Below are 13,108 nucleotides of genomic sequence, written 5' to 3' on the forward strand. Positions count from 1 at the left end.
TTTTCCTACAATACTTGTTTATTACGTTATTTTGAATTGATTTTTTTAATAAAAATTTTTGATATCTCTACAAGGTGATGCTGTGTACTGGTATATAAATTAATATTTTTGAGGATATATCAATTATTATTATTCGAATTAAATTTTTTTGTAAATAATATTTATTTAGAATTCAATTATAAACAATTTTTATTAATAAAATTTTTTAAAATAACTTAATTTTAATTTCCCTGTGAACAGTACATATCACTGAATATCAAAACAAATTATCACTTTAATCAAAAAAATGTTCCTACAATACTTGTTTATTACGTTATTTTGAATCGATTTTTTTAATAAAAATTTTTGATACCTCTACCAGGTGATGGTGTGTACTGGTATATAAATTAATATTTTTGAGGATATATCAATTATTATTATTCGAATTAAAATTTTTTGTAAATAATATTTATTTAGAATTTAATTTTAAACAATTTTTATTAATAAAAGTTTTTAAAATAACTTAATTTTAATTTCCCTTTGAACACTACATATCGAATACCAAAACAAATTATCACTTTAATCAAAAAATTTTTCCTACAATACTTGTTTATTACGGTATTTTAAATCGATTTTTTTAATGAAAATTTTTGATATCTCTACCAGGTGATGCTGTGTACTGGTATATAAATTAATATTTTTGAGAATATATCAATTATTATTATTCGAATTAAAATTTTTTGTAAATAATATTTATTTAGAATTTAATTTTAAACAATTTTTATTAATAAAATTTTTTAAAATAATTTAATTTTAATTTCCCTGTGAACAGTACATATCACCGAATATCAAAACAAATTATTACTTTAATCAAAAAATTATTCCTACAATACTTGTTTATTACGTTGTTTTAAATCGATTTTTTTAATGAAAATTTTTGATATCTCTACCAGGTGATGCTGTGTACTGGTATATAAATTAATATTTTTGAGAATATATCAATTATTATTATTCGAATTAAAATTTTTTGTAAATAATATTTATTTAGAATTTAATTTTAAACAATTTTTATTAATAAAATTTTTTTAAAATAATTTAATTTTAATTTCCCTGTGAACAGTACATATCACCGAATATCAAAACAAATTATTACTTTAATCAAAAAATTATTCCTACAATACTTGTTTATTACGTTATTTTGAATCGATTTTTTTAATAAAAATTTTTGATACCTCTACCAGGTGATGCTGTGTACTGGTATATAAATTAATATTTTTGAGGATATATCAATTATTATTATTCGAATTAAAATTTTTTGTAAGTAATATTTATTTAGAATTTAATTTTAAACAATTTTTATTAATAAAATTTTTTAAAATAACTTAATTTTAATTTCCCGGTGAACACTACATATCACCGAATATCAAAACAAATTATCACTTTAATCAAAAAATTTTTCCTACAATACTTGTTTATTACGGTATTTTGAATCGATTTTTTTAATAAAAATTTTTGATACCTCTATCAGGTGATGCTGTGTACTGGTATATAAATTAATATTTTTGAGGATATATCAATTATTATTATGGGAATTAACATTTCTTGTAAATAATATTTATTTAGAATTGAATTACAAACAATTTTTATTAATAAATTTTTTTTAAATAACTTAATTTTAATTTGCCTGTGAACAGTACATATCACCGAATATCAAAACAAATTATTACCTTAATCAAAAAATTATTCCTACAATACTTGTTTATTATGTTATTTTAAATCGATTTCTTTTATGAAAATTTTCGATGTCTCCACTAGATGGCGCTGTATACTGTTATATAAATTAATATTTTTGAGGATATATGAATAATTATTATTGGAATCAAGTTTTTTTGTAAACAATATTTGTTTAGAATTGAATTACGTATAAGTTTTCTTAATAACATTTTTTAAAATAACTTAATTTTAATTTCCCTCTGAACAGTATGGTGCATTATATAATAAAACTATAGAAGTGTTTTGTGATATTTATAATACTTACCTTAAATTTTATATTATAATGAATAATTCTCTTTTTATGAAGAAAAAAAAAACTTTTTAATCGTGATATGTCACATTTATTTATTTATAAGACTTATGATTTTTTTAATATGAACAATTCTTAAACAGTTTTCAGTCGTCAATAGCCATCACCCATGTTTTATCACTCTTGATTGATTGCGAAATCCTAATTTAATAACAACAAGCTTTTTAGGATGATTTGTAATTATGTTTATTTGACGTGAAAAATGACCTTTTTGCTTCAAACCCACCATAAAAAATCGTAATTTTTTATTGTAGATTTCGAAAGAAATCGATTGTTCAAAAATAAATCTGACAAAAAAAAAATCGGAAACAATGAGATTGCGCGGAATCTGGACACGAATACACTGAAAGCAGATGATAAAATATTTTTTAAGTAGTGTGTTTAATAAAATAAAATTTGAGGTTATCCTTCGAATTTCGTTAACATAAAAGTTTTATTTTATTCAACACAATATAAAATTCTAGTTAAAAAAACAATTATTTTTTTGAAAATATAAAGGGGAATCATCAACTATATATACATCTTATATACTAAAGAGGCACATGACAATGAAAATAGACATACATTGGAAAAATATATTAATATAGCAACTATTTACTTGCTAGGCATTTTCAGGTTTTTTTTATATGCCAATTTGTACACAAAACTTTAATTATTTTGATGTAAAACATTATTACAATATTTACAGACAAGCTTTTTTTTGCACGCATACATAAATATAAACTATTTGTGTGTTTTGGTTCGCTAGTGCTCTTAGAAAAAAGAAAAAGAAAATATACTCCATTTTTTTTAACAAAACGGAGGTTGTTTTCTTATTCTTGTTAGACACATATAACTTTGTATTTTTGTTAGTAATTTTTTAATTATTATTTAATACATATACTCATTTTCTTTATATGTAGTGTCCAAAAATAATTGTGCAATAATTTTTATTTTTTGATTAAGTTCTTAGTTGTGTTACTAATTAGAATAATTAATTAAAACACAATCATTATTGGATACCTTCAAAAACTTTAATAAAGTTCTATTGTAGTGTAAAAACATTTATTATTCGATCCGGACCTCTTAACATTAAAAAAAAAAAAACATTCTTCGGGGACAAAAATTAACAAATTTTAATTTAAACGCTTATTAGTGTACATTGTACACAAAATTTTTTGTTTTAGCAAACGGATTTAATTTCTTTTGCGAATGCGAAAATAATAGTACATTCTTTATTTTGCCTTAACGTGCCGAATAATTTTTTTTTAAATTTATTTATTATTCGGGTCCCTTTTTAATTGTTTATTATAAAGTGAGGCACGCTCGAGTTATTTTCGGATTTGTAAGAAGCGCAAGCGCAAAAGAAAATCCCTTGCTAGAACATATTTAAAATTAAAGTATTATTGTAACTGAAATTTATAAAAACAGTAAAAAAACACTAATAACCACCATACACCGCGCACCTTACAAGACTTAAAAAAAGTCTAAACAAAATAAACAAACAATTTTTTAGCACCAAAAACAATTTTTTTTATTTTCCTTGTTACTTAGAAACTTTCATAAGGGGTAAATGAATCTTCTTACCACTTTTAACATTCGATTCTGAAGGATTGGATGCATGCGATCTTCTTTGCACCTTGACGGACCGCGGACTTGTAGCTTTATCCTTTTCCATATTCAATGTTCGCTTGACGCGTTTTGTCACCTTAACATCAACGACCGTTTTCTTTTCTCCGCCCGTGCTACATGTAGTATCCATTTCCTCCATGGTCCATCCGTTGTTTTCATTTTTTTTTGCCACCACCTTCGGTTTACCATTCCGCAATAACGAAGCCCCGCTGGTTGTTTTAGTTAACGCCGCCGCTACCTTACGCTGGCTGAGACGCCGAGCGACCGTCGACGTCGTTTCCGTAACCTCGTTTCTGTTAAACACAAATTATAACTCGAATAACAGGAACCATTTCGACTTTTATTTATTTTAATCCAAATCCGGACCACCCCAAGCATGCCCCTTTTTTTTTGAAAATATTTTTTTTTTTAATTTGTCTTTTTGATTTCGCCCCCGGACGATTTCTTTGCGTCTGTTCTATTGGTGAATACAAAAAGAAAAAAATTTATGTTTTTTTATTGAAATTGTTATTTTTTTAATATTATTTTTGCAGGTTATATCACATTAATAATGTTTTAATGTATTTAATTATTTAGAATGTGTTTACATAAAAATATTAACCTGCAAAATAACGATTTTTCATTGAACTAAAACTAGACTCACAACTAAAAATTTTCGGGCTATCCCGTGCGTCTTTTGAAAAAGTATTTGACGTTTTGGATGCAACATGGCGTTTAAAACGTCAAACACTTTTTCAAAAGACGCATGGTTTAACCAGAAAGTTTCTAGATCATGTGTTAGTTCTACTTTTAGTTCAATAAACACCGGCTGTAAAAGCCTTCGTACTTATAACGATTTTTAAATTTTTTAAAATGAAATGATGGTTAAAAAACGAATAATGGGCATGTTTGAGTCATGGAGAACCTTTTAATACTATTCCTCTAACGCTAAGATTAAATTTAAAATTAATCAAGGAAGCATTAATTGAAGCGTTTATTTTTAGTTAATTAGTTTTACTATGATTCGAATTTAACATACCTTTTTACAAGCACTCGAGAAATGGATGGGGTTGGTGCTTTGGTTGTAGTACAAAGTACTTTACTCACTCTTGTTATCGCCGAGGTAGTCTCAACGGTATTTACCAACATCTGTGACCTAAAAGTTCTACATTCCCTTTAAATATAAAAAATTAATTTAAGAACACATTTTTGTTAATTAACTTACGATGGATTTGTAACAACGTGACATTGTCTTTTAGCTTTAATTTGATTTAATCGATCACCTTGAGTAATTCCATCTTCTTCGTCTTCTTTTTCGGAATTGTCATTAAGTTGCATTGTGTCAACTTTCTTTAATATTCTGGTAACTTTATCGTTTAATTTTCCTTGTTTTCCAGAACCCTCTAAAGGTCCAACCGGGGCGTGTTTGCTATAAATGCCAAAACGATGTTTTGGCATCGAAGTAATGCCGCGTTTTCTTCGATACGCCTCTCCTTCTTTCCACATTTGTTCTTGTTTTCGATCCAACCACTCTTGTTGGTGACCGATAACCGATCCCGGCCGACATATTCGTATCCAAGCGATTGCTTCGTGCGACGAAAACTGATAATGTTTCATTAAATAACAACCGATTAAAGTCCCGGTCCTTCCTAACCCCGCTTTACAATGAACCGCAATTGCGCCATCCGTTTTTTCGCATATATTCATAAATTCATTGAGAATTTTTACGGTTGGGGTACTTCCATCGACGAAATATAGATCATAATGTTGAAACCCGGCTAATAAAAATTTATTTGAGTCATAAATTCGTTTATTTAACCGGATTATAGTGGTGACGTTGTGCCGTTGAAAATATTTAAAGTAAAATTCAGGCGAGTGAAGCGGATATCCGTTCACGTTTCGGGATTTATTATGCGGACCGCAAAAACCTAAAAATTTTTCGGGAACTATCCAGTTTAAATCGCCGTTTTCAACACATTCATAATGTTCGTATTGTAAATAATTAAACGAAGTAAAATCAAAAAATCCGAAATGAAAAGCTTTCTCCAAACCTTTCAAACAATCTAATAAAGATATGGTGTAACCATCTGGACCATTTGAAGCATCGCGGAAATGAATAAACGGATATCGATTGTCACCAACGAGTGTATCGTAAGCTTTTTGGGCATCCCAATTCAAATAAATAATCTAAAATCAATTTTAGATTAAAAATTTATTTAATTTTAAGCAAAAAAAATTATTTACTGCATAGCTGCCGATCAAATACGCGGCATTCGCTCGTTTCCGGTAATCGTCGGTCGTTGTGTGAACGATTTTTTTCTTTTCCAAGGCGGCGCAGCTTAATTTTAAATTTAGCTTTGTGCAGTAGTGGTACAACATCGATATGTTTAACGGCCCAAAATCATCGAAAAAACTATCGTATGTTAATTGCCCTTCTATTGAGAAGAAATGTGTAAATTGTGTCGATTTTGGTTGATCAGTTGTCTTCAATGTCACAAAATAAAGACGATCTAAAAACAAATATTTTCAAAAAATTAATAAATAAGCAATTTTATTAATTACACAAAATATTAAACCAGTAACTTTGAATTAAAGCAATTAAGTTTTAAGTTAAAAAATGTTACTTCACATTTCTTGCTATTTTATTCTTGGCAATTCAAATATAATGGATATAATTAAGAGTTGAAATTAACATTGTGCTGACCAGGAACTGACTTAGGTTGCTGTTATTGCTATAGGACTTAATAGGTATAATAATAAGATGATTATTGACCAGAAAAGTTGCAAATGAATCATAGCATCACTCGGGATTCGGAGCGTCAAACCAACTCAACCCTGCTAGAAATTTATGAAAGAAGTTATCTCGGCCGACTTCGAAGATGTCGGCAGCTCTAAATGTTGTCCATAATACGAGATTATTTCTTATATCATGAACAATAGTCAGGAATCGGAGCATGTTATAAAAAAACTTTTAGAACAAAATTTGTAGCAAACTTTATTCTTAATAATATTGCTCTCAGATGCGTCAATATCGAGAAAAATACAGAAATATGAAAATTTGACGAATTCGTTGCTTTTTTAAGCTGTTATGGTAACACTAGGGAAACGGAGCATACTACTAAAAAACTTTTTAAGCAAAAGTTGTAGATAATTTTATTCTTAACAATATTGCACTCTTGCACTTTTGCTCTCAGATGCGTCAATATCGAGAAAAATACAAAAATATGAAAATTTGACGAATTCGTTGCTTTTTTAAGCTGTTATGGTAACACTAGGGAAACGGAGCATACTACTAAAAAACTTTTTAAGCAAAAGTTGTAGATAATTTCATTCTTAACAATATTGCACTCTTGCACTTTTGCTCTCAGATGCACCAATATCGAGAAAAATACGAAAATATGAAAATTTGGTGAATTTATTACTTTTTTAAGCTGTTATGGTAACACTATGGAATCGGAGCATGTTATAAAAAAACTTTTAGAACAAAAGTTGTAGCAAATCTTATTCTTAACAATATTGCTCTCTTTCACTTTTGCTCTCAGATGCGTCAATATCGAGAAAAATACAAAAATATGAAAATTTGACGAATTCGTTGCTTTTTTAAGCTGTTATGGTAACACTAGGGAAACGGAGCATACTACTAAAAAACTTTTTAAGCAAAAGTTGTAGATAATTTCATTCTTAACAATATTGCACTCTTGCACTTTTACTCTCAGATGCCTCAATATCGAGAAAAATACAAAAATATGAAAATTTGATGAATTTGTTGCTTTTTTAAGCTATTATAGTAACACTAGGGAAACGGAGCATACTACTAAAAAACTTTTTAAGCAAAAGTTGTAGATAATTTTATTCTTAACAATATTGCTCTCTTGCACTTTTGCTCTCAGATGCGTCAATATCGAGAAAAATACAAAAATATGAAAATTTGACGAATTCGTTGCTTTTTTAAGCTGTTATGGTAACAATAGGGAAACGGAGCATACTACTAGAAAACTTTTTGAGCAAAAGTTGTAGATAATTTTATTCTTACCAATATTGCTCTCTTGCACTTTTGCTCTCAGATGCGTCAATATCGAGAAAAATAGGAAAATATGAAGATTTGATGAATTTGTTGCTTCTTTAAGCTATTATAGTAACACTAGGGAAACGGAGCATATTACAAGAAAACTTTTTGAGCAAAAGTTGTAGCAAATTTTATTCTTAATAATATTGATTTCTTGCATTTTTGCTCTCAGATGCGTCAATATCGAGAAATATACGAAAATATGAAAATTTGGTGAATTTATTGCTTTTTTAAGCTGTTATAGTAACACTATGGAAACGGAGCATACTACTTGAAAACTTTTTGAGCAAAAGTTGTAGATAATTTTATTCTTAACAATATAGCTCTCTTGCACTTTTGCTCTAAGGTGCGTCAACATCGAGAAAAATACGAAAATATGAAAATTTGATGAATTTGTGGCTTTTTTAAGCTATTATAGTAACACTAGGGAAACGGAGCATATTACAAGAAAACTTTTGGAACGAAAGTTATAGCAAATTTTATTCTTAATAATATTGCTCTCTTGCATTTTTGCTCTCAGATGCGTCAATATCGAGAAAAATACGAAAATTTGTTGCTTTTTCAAGTTCTTAATGGTAATATTACAAAACAACTTTTGTAACGAAAGGACAACACATATTGCGAGGTTGGCCACCTCGGCTTACCCAGGAGGTATCATAAATACTCCACCCTAAATTTAGCCCAGCTCGCTTGCAGGCGATTCTTTATAATTAATAACACCACAACCCAAAACTCGACAACACAAATTGCGAGGTGGGCAATATGTTGGAAATGTTTAAAATGTCTTAATAACTCCTTATTTGAAGTGTATCAGTAAGTCAAATAAATTAGAAATAAGAAAATAAGTAATAAGTTCTGTTCAAAGAATATTCAAGAATATACAAATATTAATACAAGCAGTTTTACATATTAAAACTTTTCTTTGAATAACAATTCCCTTTTCATGTAAAGTATATCTCGAGAATAAAAAGAATCAAATCAAAATTATTTTCTTAACTTGGATCTTGTAAATTAATCCTCCTTTTGAAATCCTCACTAAGTTTGTAAACAACTTGGGGCTATAAAAAATAAGAACAAATATATATTTGAACACCACAAAAGAAAATATTTACCTCGGGTTGAGTTATCCTTATTAATTGCTATGATGCATCTCATGTTACAAAGAAAACTATGGCACTCAATACATTACATTACATTGCAATCCTTACCACTTAATTGTAATAATGTACTTCAATTCAAATTTACTGGTTTAATACATAAAGTTTTTAAAATTTTTTTTACCTTTAATAAATTCTGAGGCACTAACTAATACATCCCCTGAGACTTCCATGGTAGACCCAAAAAACAAAACTTTCAAGGTACCGGATACAATGTTTTGGGATGTTCTGTACTTGTTTTTGAAACGATTTGAAATGTTTTAATGAAAATGCGCAACAATTGTTGCAACTAACGCAAACATAACTTTATTGGTATGAAGCCCACATCGCGTGTTGGTCCTCTTTGGTCTTGTCGTAGGCGTCTGGCGTGACACATTTTCATCTTACTGAACTCTTTTTTTTACCCACTCAAATAGACTTGACAATTTTTTTTAATCTAAACTCCTTTCTATTTTTTCTCTCCTTTTCCTTCAGGAATCAAGTTCACCAACAAAAGTATCAACAAAAACGTACAATTTAATATACCAGATCTGTTCACTTAGTCCACGCACAACAACAAAAATATATAACTAAACTTGAATGAGAGAAAAAAGGGGGAGAAACCTGATGATGATTTTTTGATGGTGTTTCGGTTCCGCTTTTTTTTAGAAATGTAACCGGAATGATAACGATTAATGATTGCAGGTTATTCACTATTTTTGGTTGATATTCACGGTTAAATACGTCTTGGTTTGTGATGTACACACTACATTACAGCCTGATGTCGCGACATTCGCGTCTATAAAACTCTACAAACATAAAAACTCCGTAGAAACATCAAATTGTCAACCTAAACCGCAGAATAACTGTTATCCCGTGTCTAAACTAGCCCTAGTTTGATCTTTTTATCATAGATGGCACCGATTAAACATAATCGCAAGATTATTACTGTTCCCCATCAATAGATGGCAGTAATTCATTCCGATGATTCATACATTTATGTTTTATTTGCATAGATGGCGTAATGAAAAGAAATATTTTCGAAATTAGTATTAACTCATGGTCTTCTGGATAATTTTAATGACTCATTTTCCCTAAGGTAAATATCACGCAATATTTAATAAATTATTAAAAATCAAAAAAAAACTAATTCGTTCATTGCCATTTTTTATTACTATTCAAATCTCGAAATGAATTGATACAGGTGCGTATCGAAACCTAAAATCTAAATAACAAATCGATTATTTTTTCTACCTCAGGTAAGAATCCTCATTTTTTTTTGCTAACTTCGTTAACAGGTTACGTAAACATTTCGGGATTTGCCATAAACCTTGAACGATATGGAGGTAAATTTTAAGAATAAATTTACAAATTTAAATCAGAAGGTAAGTAATCTTGGGACTACCCGGAGTGGGGTTCTCTTTTTTAGTATAAAAATAAATCCATGATCAACCATTTTCATTCAAGAATTAAGTGTAGACAAAATGAAAATCTTATTCAGTTTATTCTTCATCGTCAGTGTCGCTTTTGCGGCAACATCCCCGATTCAACCAGAATCTCCTGAAAATCAAGACACCCAGCTCGTTGCTGTTGTTAGAGAAAAACGAGCACCTGTTTTTCTTGGAAAAGCTGCTTTAGGGTTAGCTGCTGTTGGAGGATTAGGATTAGCTGGGTAAGAATGAATTAAAATATTAAAATTTTATTTTAAATTGTTTTTTATTTACAGCGCTGCTGTTGGAAAAGCTGCGTTAGTTGGTGGAGCTTTAGGAGTTGGAGCTTTAGGTGCTGCTAAGCTTTATCATTATGGCGGTTATGGGCATGGTTACGGAGGATATGGTGGTTATTACGGCCCATCTATCCACCATCATTACCCATCATCAATAAGATATGTTAATCATTATGATAGTTATCCCTCTTATGATAACTACTATGGTGGTCACTACGGACATGGAAGTAATTACGGCTACGGTTATGGATACGGATATGGTTATGGTCACGGATGGTAACATCCAATAATGTTTGTCTTCAAATTAATTAAGTCAAAAATTAAATACATTTTTATATGATTTTTTTAATATTAAACGTTTAATTACTTTTTTAATTCATCTTTTTTATTTTGATAAAAGTGCGTGTCATTGAGGAGTGGGTGAGATTCTGGGTCGCATCAAGGTCAATCGTTAGGTTCAATGCCATCACCTTTACACGTAGAAAGTCTACGAGAGTTTAAATGAGAACGCGATAATCGTTTTATTTACACATTCTATTGAATCATAATAGAAATGTTATAATTTAATAAATTGAAACGGTTTTATTTTAAAACTCAGTCTTATACATTAAAAAGGAGCTTAGATATGCTGAAGAAGACTCTGTTCATAAGAAGACAAGATGTGGCCTTTAGATAAAGCATTGTTTTATTAAATGTCATAAAACGATTAAGTTTCATTACAAAAATTTTAGACAAGGTTGGTTATATTAATTAAGATTATTAATAGCCTGATTAAGAATATTGGGTAAGGTTATAGCCTCCTGGTGGAAATGTTGGGAAAGATTAGTTTTGTTGATAAAGGTCGATGACCTCCACGTGATGGAAGATAAATTGGATAAAAACTTAAATCAAACAATTCCAATCAAGAAAACTAACACCCACAGACAAATCGACGAGAGTTGTAAAGTAATTAAATCTTTATAGTCTACCAGCAACCTCACTTTTTGTTTTTTTTTATTAATTGTTGAGCCTCAACCGTAAGCAACCTCAATTTAATCACACAAAATTAAAAATTTGTACCACAATCACAATAAACCGGTTGACATTTAAAATATATCGATCCGAATTCAAGAAGTTGTGGATCAATAACACCAACGTTTTTGTTGTGATTAATTTTAGTTTTAACCATGGCTTCGGTATGGGAAGACAAAGAAGTCCGCTTTGATGTTCCTTTCTCGTTAGTTAATAACAATTTTATATAAACAACGTTGTAATTATTTTATGTTAAAGAGATATGAAACTCAGAGTCGGTGAAAAATTGATTGATAGAATGGATAATGTGGAAGACACCAAAGGAAACGCCGGGGATCGAGGGAGGTTTTTAATAACGAATTTAAGACTCGTCTGGCATTCTTTGAGTAGCCCAAGAATTAATTTGTGTTTGTTATCATCAAAAATTTTTTTGTTTGTATTTATTTAATTTTTTTTGTAGCAATTGGTTTTAATACAATTTTAACTATAAATTCGAAAATAATTAATTCTGTAAGAAATTATTTATTATTAAATTTATTATTAAATGATTTTATTTTAGAAAACTCAGTATCCAACGCGAGCTTTACACATGATGACCGCTTGTGATAAAGCAAGATTTGAATTTATTTTCACGAATTTGGTCATAACTGACAAAAAACATTTCCAAACTGTCATCGACGTCCATCGAGCTTATATTTCTTCGAAACCTTATCGGGAATTAAAACTTCGCGGTGCCATTGTGCGTGAGAATCGATTAAAAATTTTACCGTTAGAACAAATCTTCGAAACGTTTTATGGCGTTTGGAATTTATCGACTGATCAAGGTAGTTTGGGAACTTTCATCATCACCAATGTTCGATTGGTTTGGTTTGCTGATACAAACGAAGGATTTAACGTCTCTTTGCCATATCTTCAAACGGAATCTGTAAATAATGTTGTTAAATAATTTATTAATCTAATTTATTAATTTTTTTTAGGTCAAAATGTGTGATTCAAAGTTTGGCCCCGCATTAGTAGTAATAAGTTCCGAAGAAAGTGGGAGTTTTATTTTGGGGTTTAAGCTAGATCCGGAGGAAAAAATGCGCGAAGTTTATCAAAAATTAACTTCAGTTTATTCCGTTTATTTTAACAACCCTATTTTTGGGGTTGAGTACGAGTGGGATCAGAAAAAGAATGGAAATAACTCCAATGAATTAACCCAAAACTATTTAATCGACGATTTATACGTTTTGGACGATAAAGCCGAAAATGTAAATGAACTTTCTGCTTATTTGGCAGAAGAAAACAAGGATGTGGGTTCTGGACCGGTTTTTAATAGCCAGTTAGGATTGGCTGTTCAAAGTGTTAAAGAAGGTTATAGTTTAGCAAATTTATGGGAAGTTGTTTCAACATAATGTTAATACATAAAGAAATAATTTTTTTAATTACGTAATTACGGCGCATCTATTTTTATTTTTTTATTAATCATCATTCGTTGGGTTATAAAAAACAACAACTTTCCAAGCTCTTTTTATATA

At 29.4% G+C, this 13,108-nt stretch overlaps 3 protein-coding genes across 9 annotated transcripts; 2 read left to right on the forward strand and 1 right to left on the reverse strand.

Annotated features, from left to right (window-relative positions):
* Positions 1-2,476: 2,476 nt before the first annotated feature.
* LOC111414519 (dual specificity protein phosphatase CDC14A-like) lies at positions 2,477-9,727 on the reverse strand. Of its 3 annotated transcripts, none has more exons than XM_023045888.2 (5): positions 9,000-9,727; positions 5,897-6,162; positions 4,878-5,839; positions 4,692-4,817; positions 2,477-3,966 (listed from the first exon to the last, which is right to left on the reverse strand). In XM_023045888.2, exons 1-5 carry the CDS (start codon positions 9,046-9,048, stop codon positions 3,588-3,590), a joined length of 1,782 nt encoding a protein of 593 aa, XP_022901656.1. In that variant the 5' UTR covers positions 9,049-9,727; the 3' UTR covers positions 2,477-3,587. The 3 variants fall into 3 exon arrangements, with proteins under 3 accessions (XP_022901656.1, XP_022901647.1, XP_022901664.1); XM_023045879.2 differs by having other exon boundaries at positions 4,692-4,826; XM_023045896.2 differs by lacking the exon at positions 2,477-3,966 and adding an exon at positions 3,973-4,130 and having other exon boundaries at positions 4,692-4,826.
* Positions 9,728-10,224: 497 nt separating this feature from the next.
* On the forward strand, positions 10,225-13,023 carry LOC111414550 (Bardet-Biedl syndrome 5 protein). Of its 5 annotated transcripts, none has more exons than XM_071198794.1 (8): positions 10,225-10,239; positions 10,322-10,526; positions 10,581-11,316; positions 11,370-11,796; positions 11,850-11,998; positions 12,052-12,101; positions 12,151-12,516; positions 12,569-13,023. In XM_071198794.1, the coding sequence occupies exons 4-8, from the start codon at positions 11,747-11,749 to the stop codon at positions 12,983-12,985; spliced, it is 1,032 nt and encodes a 343-aa protein (XP_071054895.1). In that variant the 5' UTR covers positions 10,225-10,239; positions 10,322-10,526; positions 10,581-11,316; positions 11,370-11,746; the 3' UTR covers positions 12,986-13,023. The 5 variants fall into 5 exon arrangements, with proteins under 5 accessions (XP_071054895.1, XP_022901695.2, XP_022901706.2 ...); XM_023045938.2 differs by lacking the exon at positions 10,225-10,239 and having other exon boundaries at positions 10,262-10,526; positions 11,370-11,525; positions 11,589-11,796; XM_023045961.2 differs by lacking the exon at positions 10,225-10,239 and having other exon boundaries at positions 10,263-10,526; positions 11,357-11,525; positions 11,739-11,796.
* Positions 10,339-10,860, forward strand: LOC111414647 (keratin-associated protein 19-2-like). The gene is made up of 2 exons (XM_023046045.1): positions 10,339-10,526; positions 10,581-10,860. Exons 1-2 carry the CDS (start codon positions 10,339-10,341, stop codon positions 10,858-10,860), a joined length of 468 nt encoding a protein of 155 aa, XP_022901813.1.
* Positions 13,024-13,108: the final 85 nt, after the last annotated feature.

This window comes from Onthophagus taurus, chromosome 8 (genome assembly GCF_036711975.1).
Source record: "Onthophagus taurus isolate NC chromosome 8, IU_Otau_3.0, whole genome shotgun sequence".
NCBI lineage: Eukaryota > Metazoa > Arthropoda > Insecta > Coleoptera > Scarabaeidae > Onthophagus > Onthophagus taurus.

Coding starts and splice junctions, on each gene's coding strand:
- LOC111414519 (XM_023045879.2), bottom strand. CDS start 9,048: ATGGAAGTCTCAGGGGATGTATTAGTTAGTGCCTCAGAATTTATTAAA. Junction 5,840..5,896: donor ATTTGATCGGCAGCTATGCA/GTAAATAATTTT, acceptor AATTGATTTTAG/ATTATTTATTTGAATTGGGA. Junction 4,827..4,877: donor CACGTTGTTACAAATCCATC/GTAAGTTAATTA, acceptor TTATATTTAAAG/GGAATGTAGAACTTTTAGGT.
- LOC111414647 (XM_023046045.1), top strand. CDS start 10,339: ATGAAAATCTTATTCAGTTTATTCTTCATCGTCAGTGTCGCTTTTGCG. Junction 10,527..10,580: donor GGAGGATTAGGATTAGCTGG/GTAAGAATGAAT, acceptor TTTTATTTACAG/CGCTGCTGTTGGAAAAGCTG.
- LOC111414550 (XM_071198794.1), top strand. CDS start 11,747: ATGGCTTCGGTATGGGAAGACAAAGAAGTCCGCTTTGATGTTCCTTTC. Junction 11,797..11,849: donor CGCTTTGATGTTCCTTTCTC/GTTAGTTAATAA, acceptor TTTATGTTAAAG/AGATATGAAACTCAGAGTCG. Junction 12,102..12,150: donor ATTCGAAAATAATTAATTCT/GTAAGAAATTAT, acceptor ATTTTATTTTAG/AAAACTCAGTATCCAACGCG.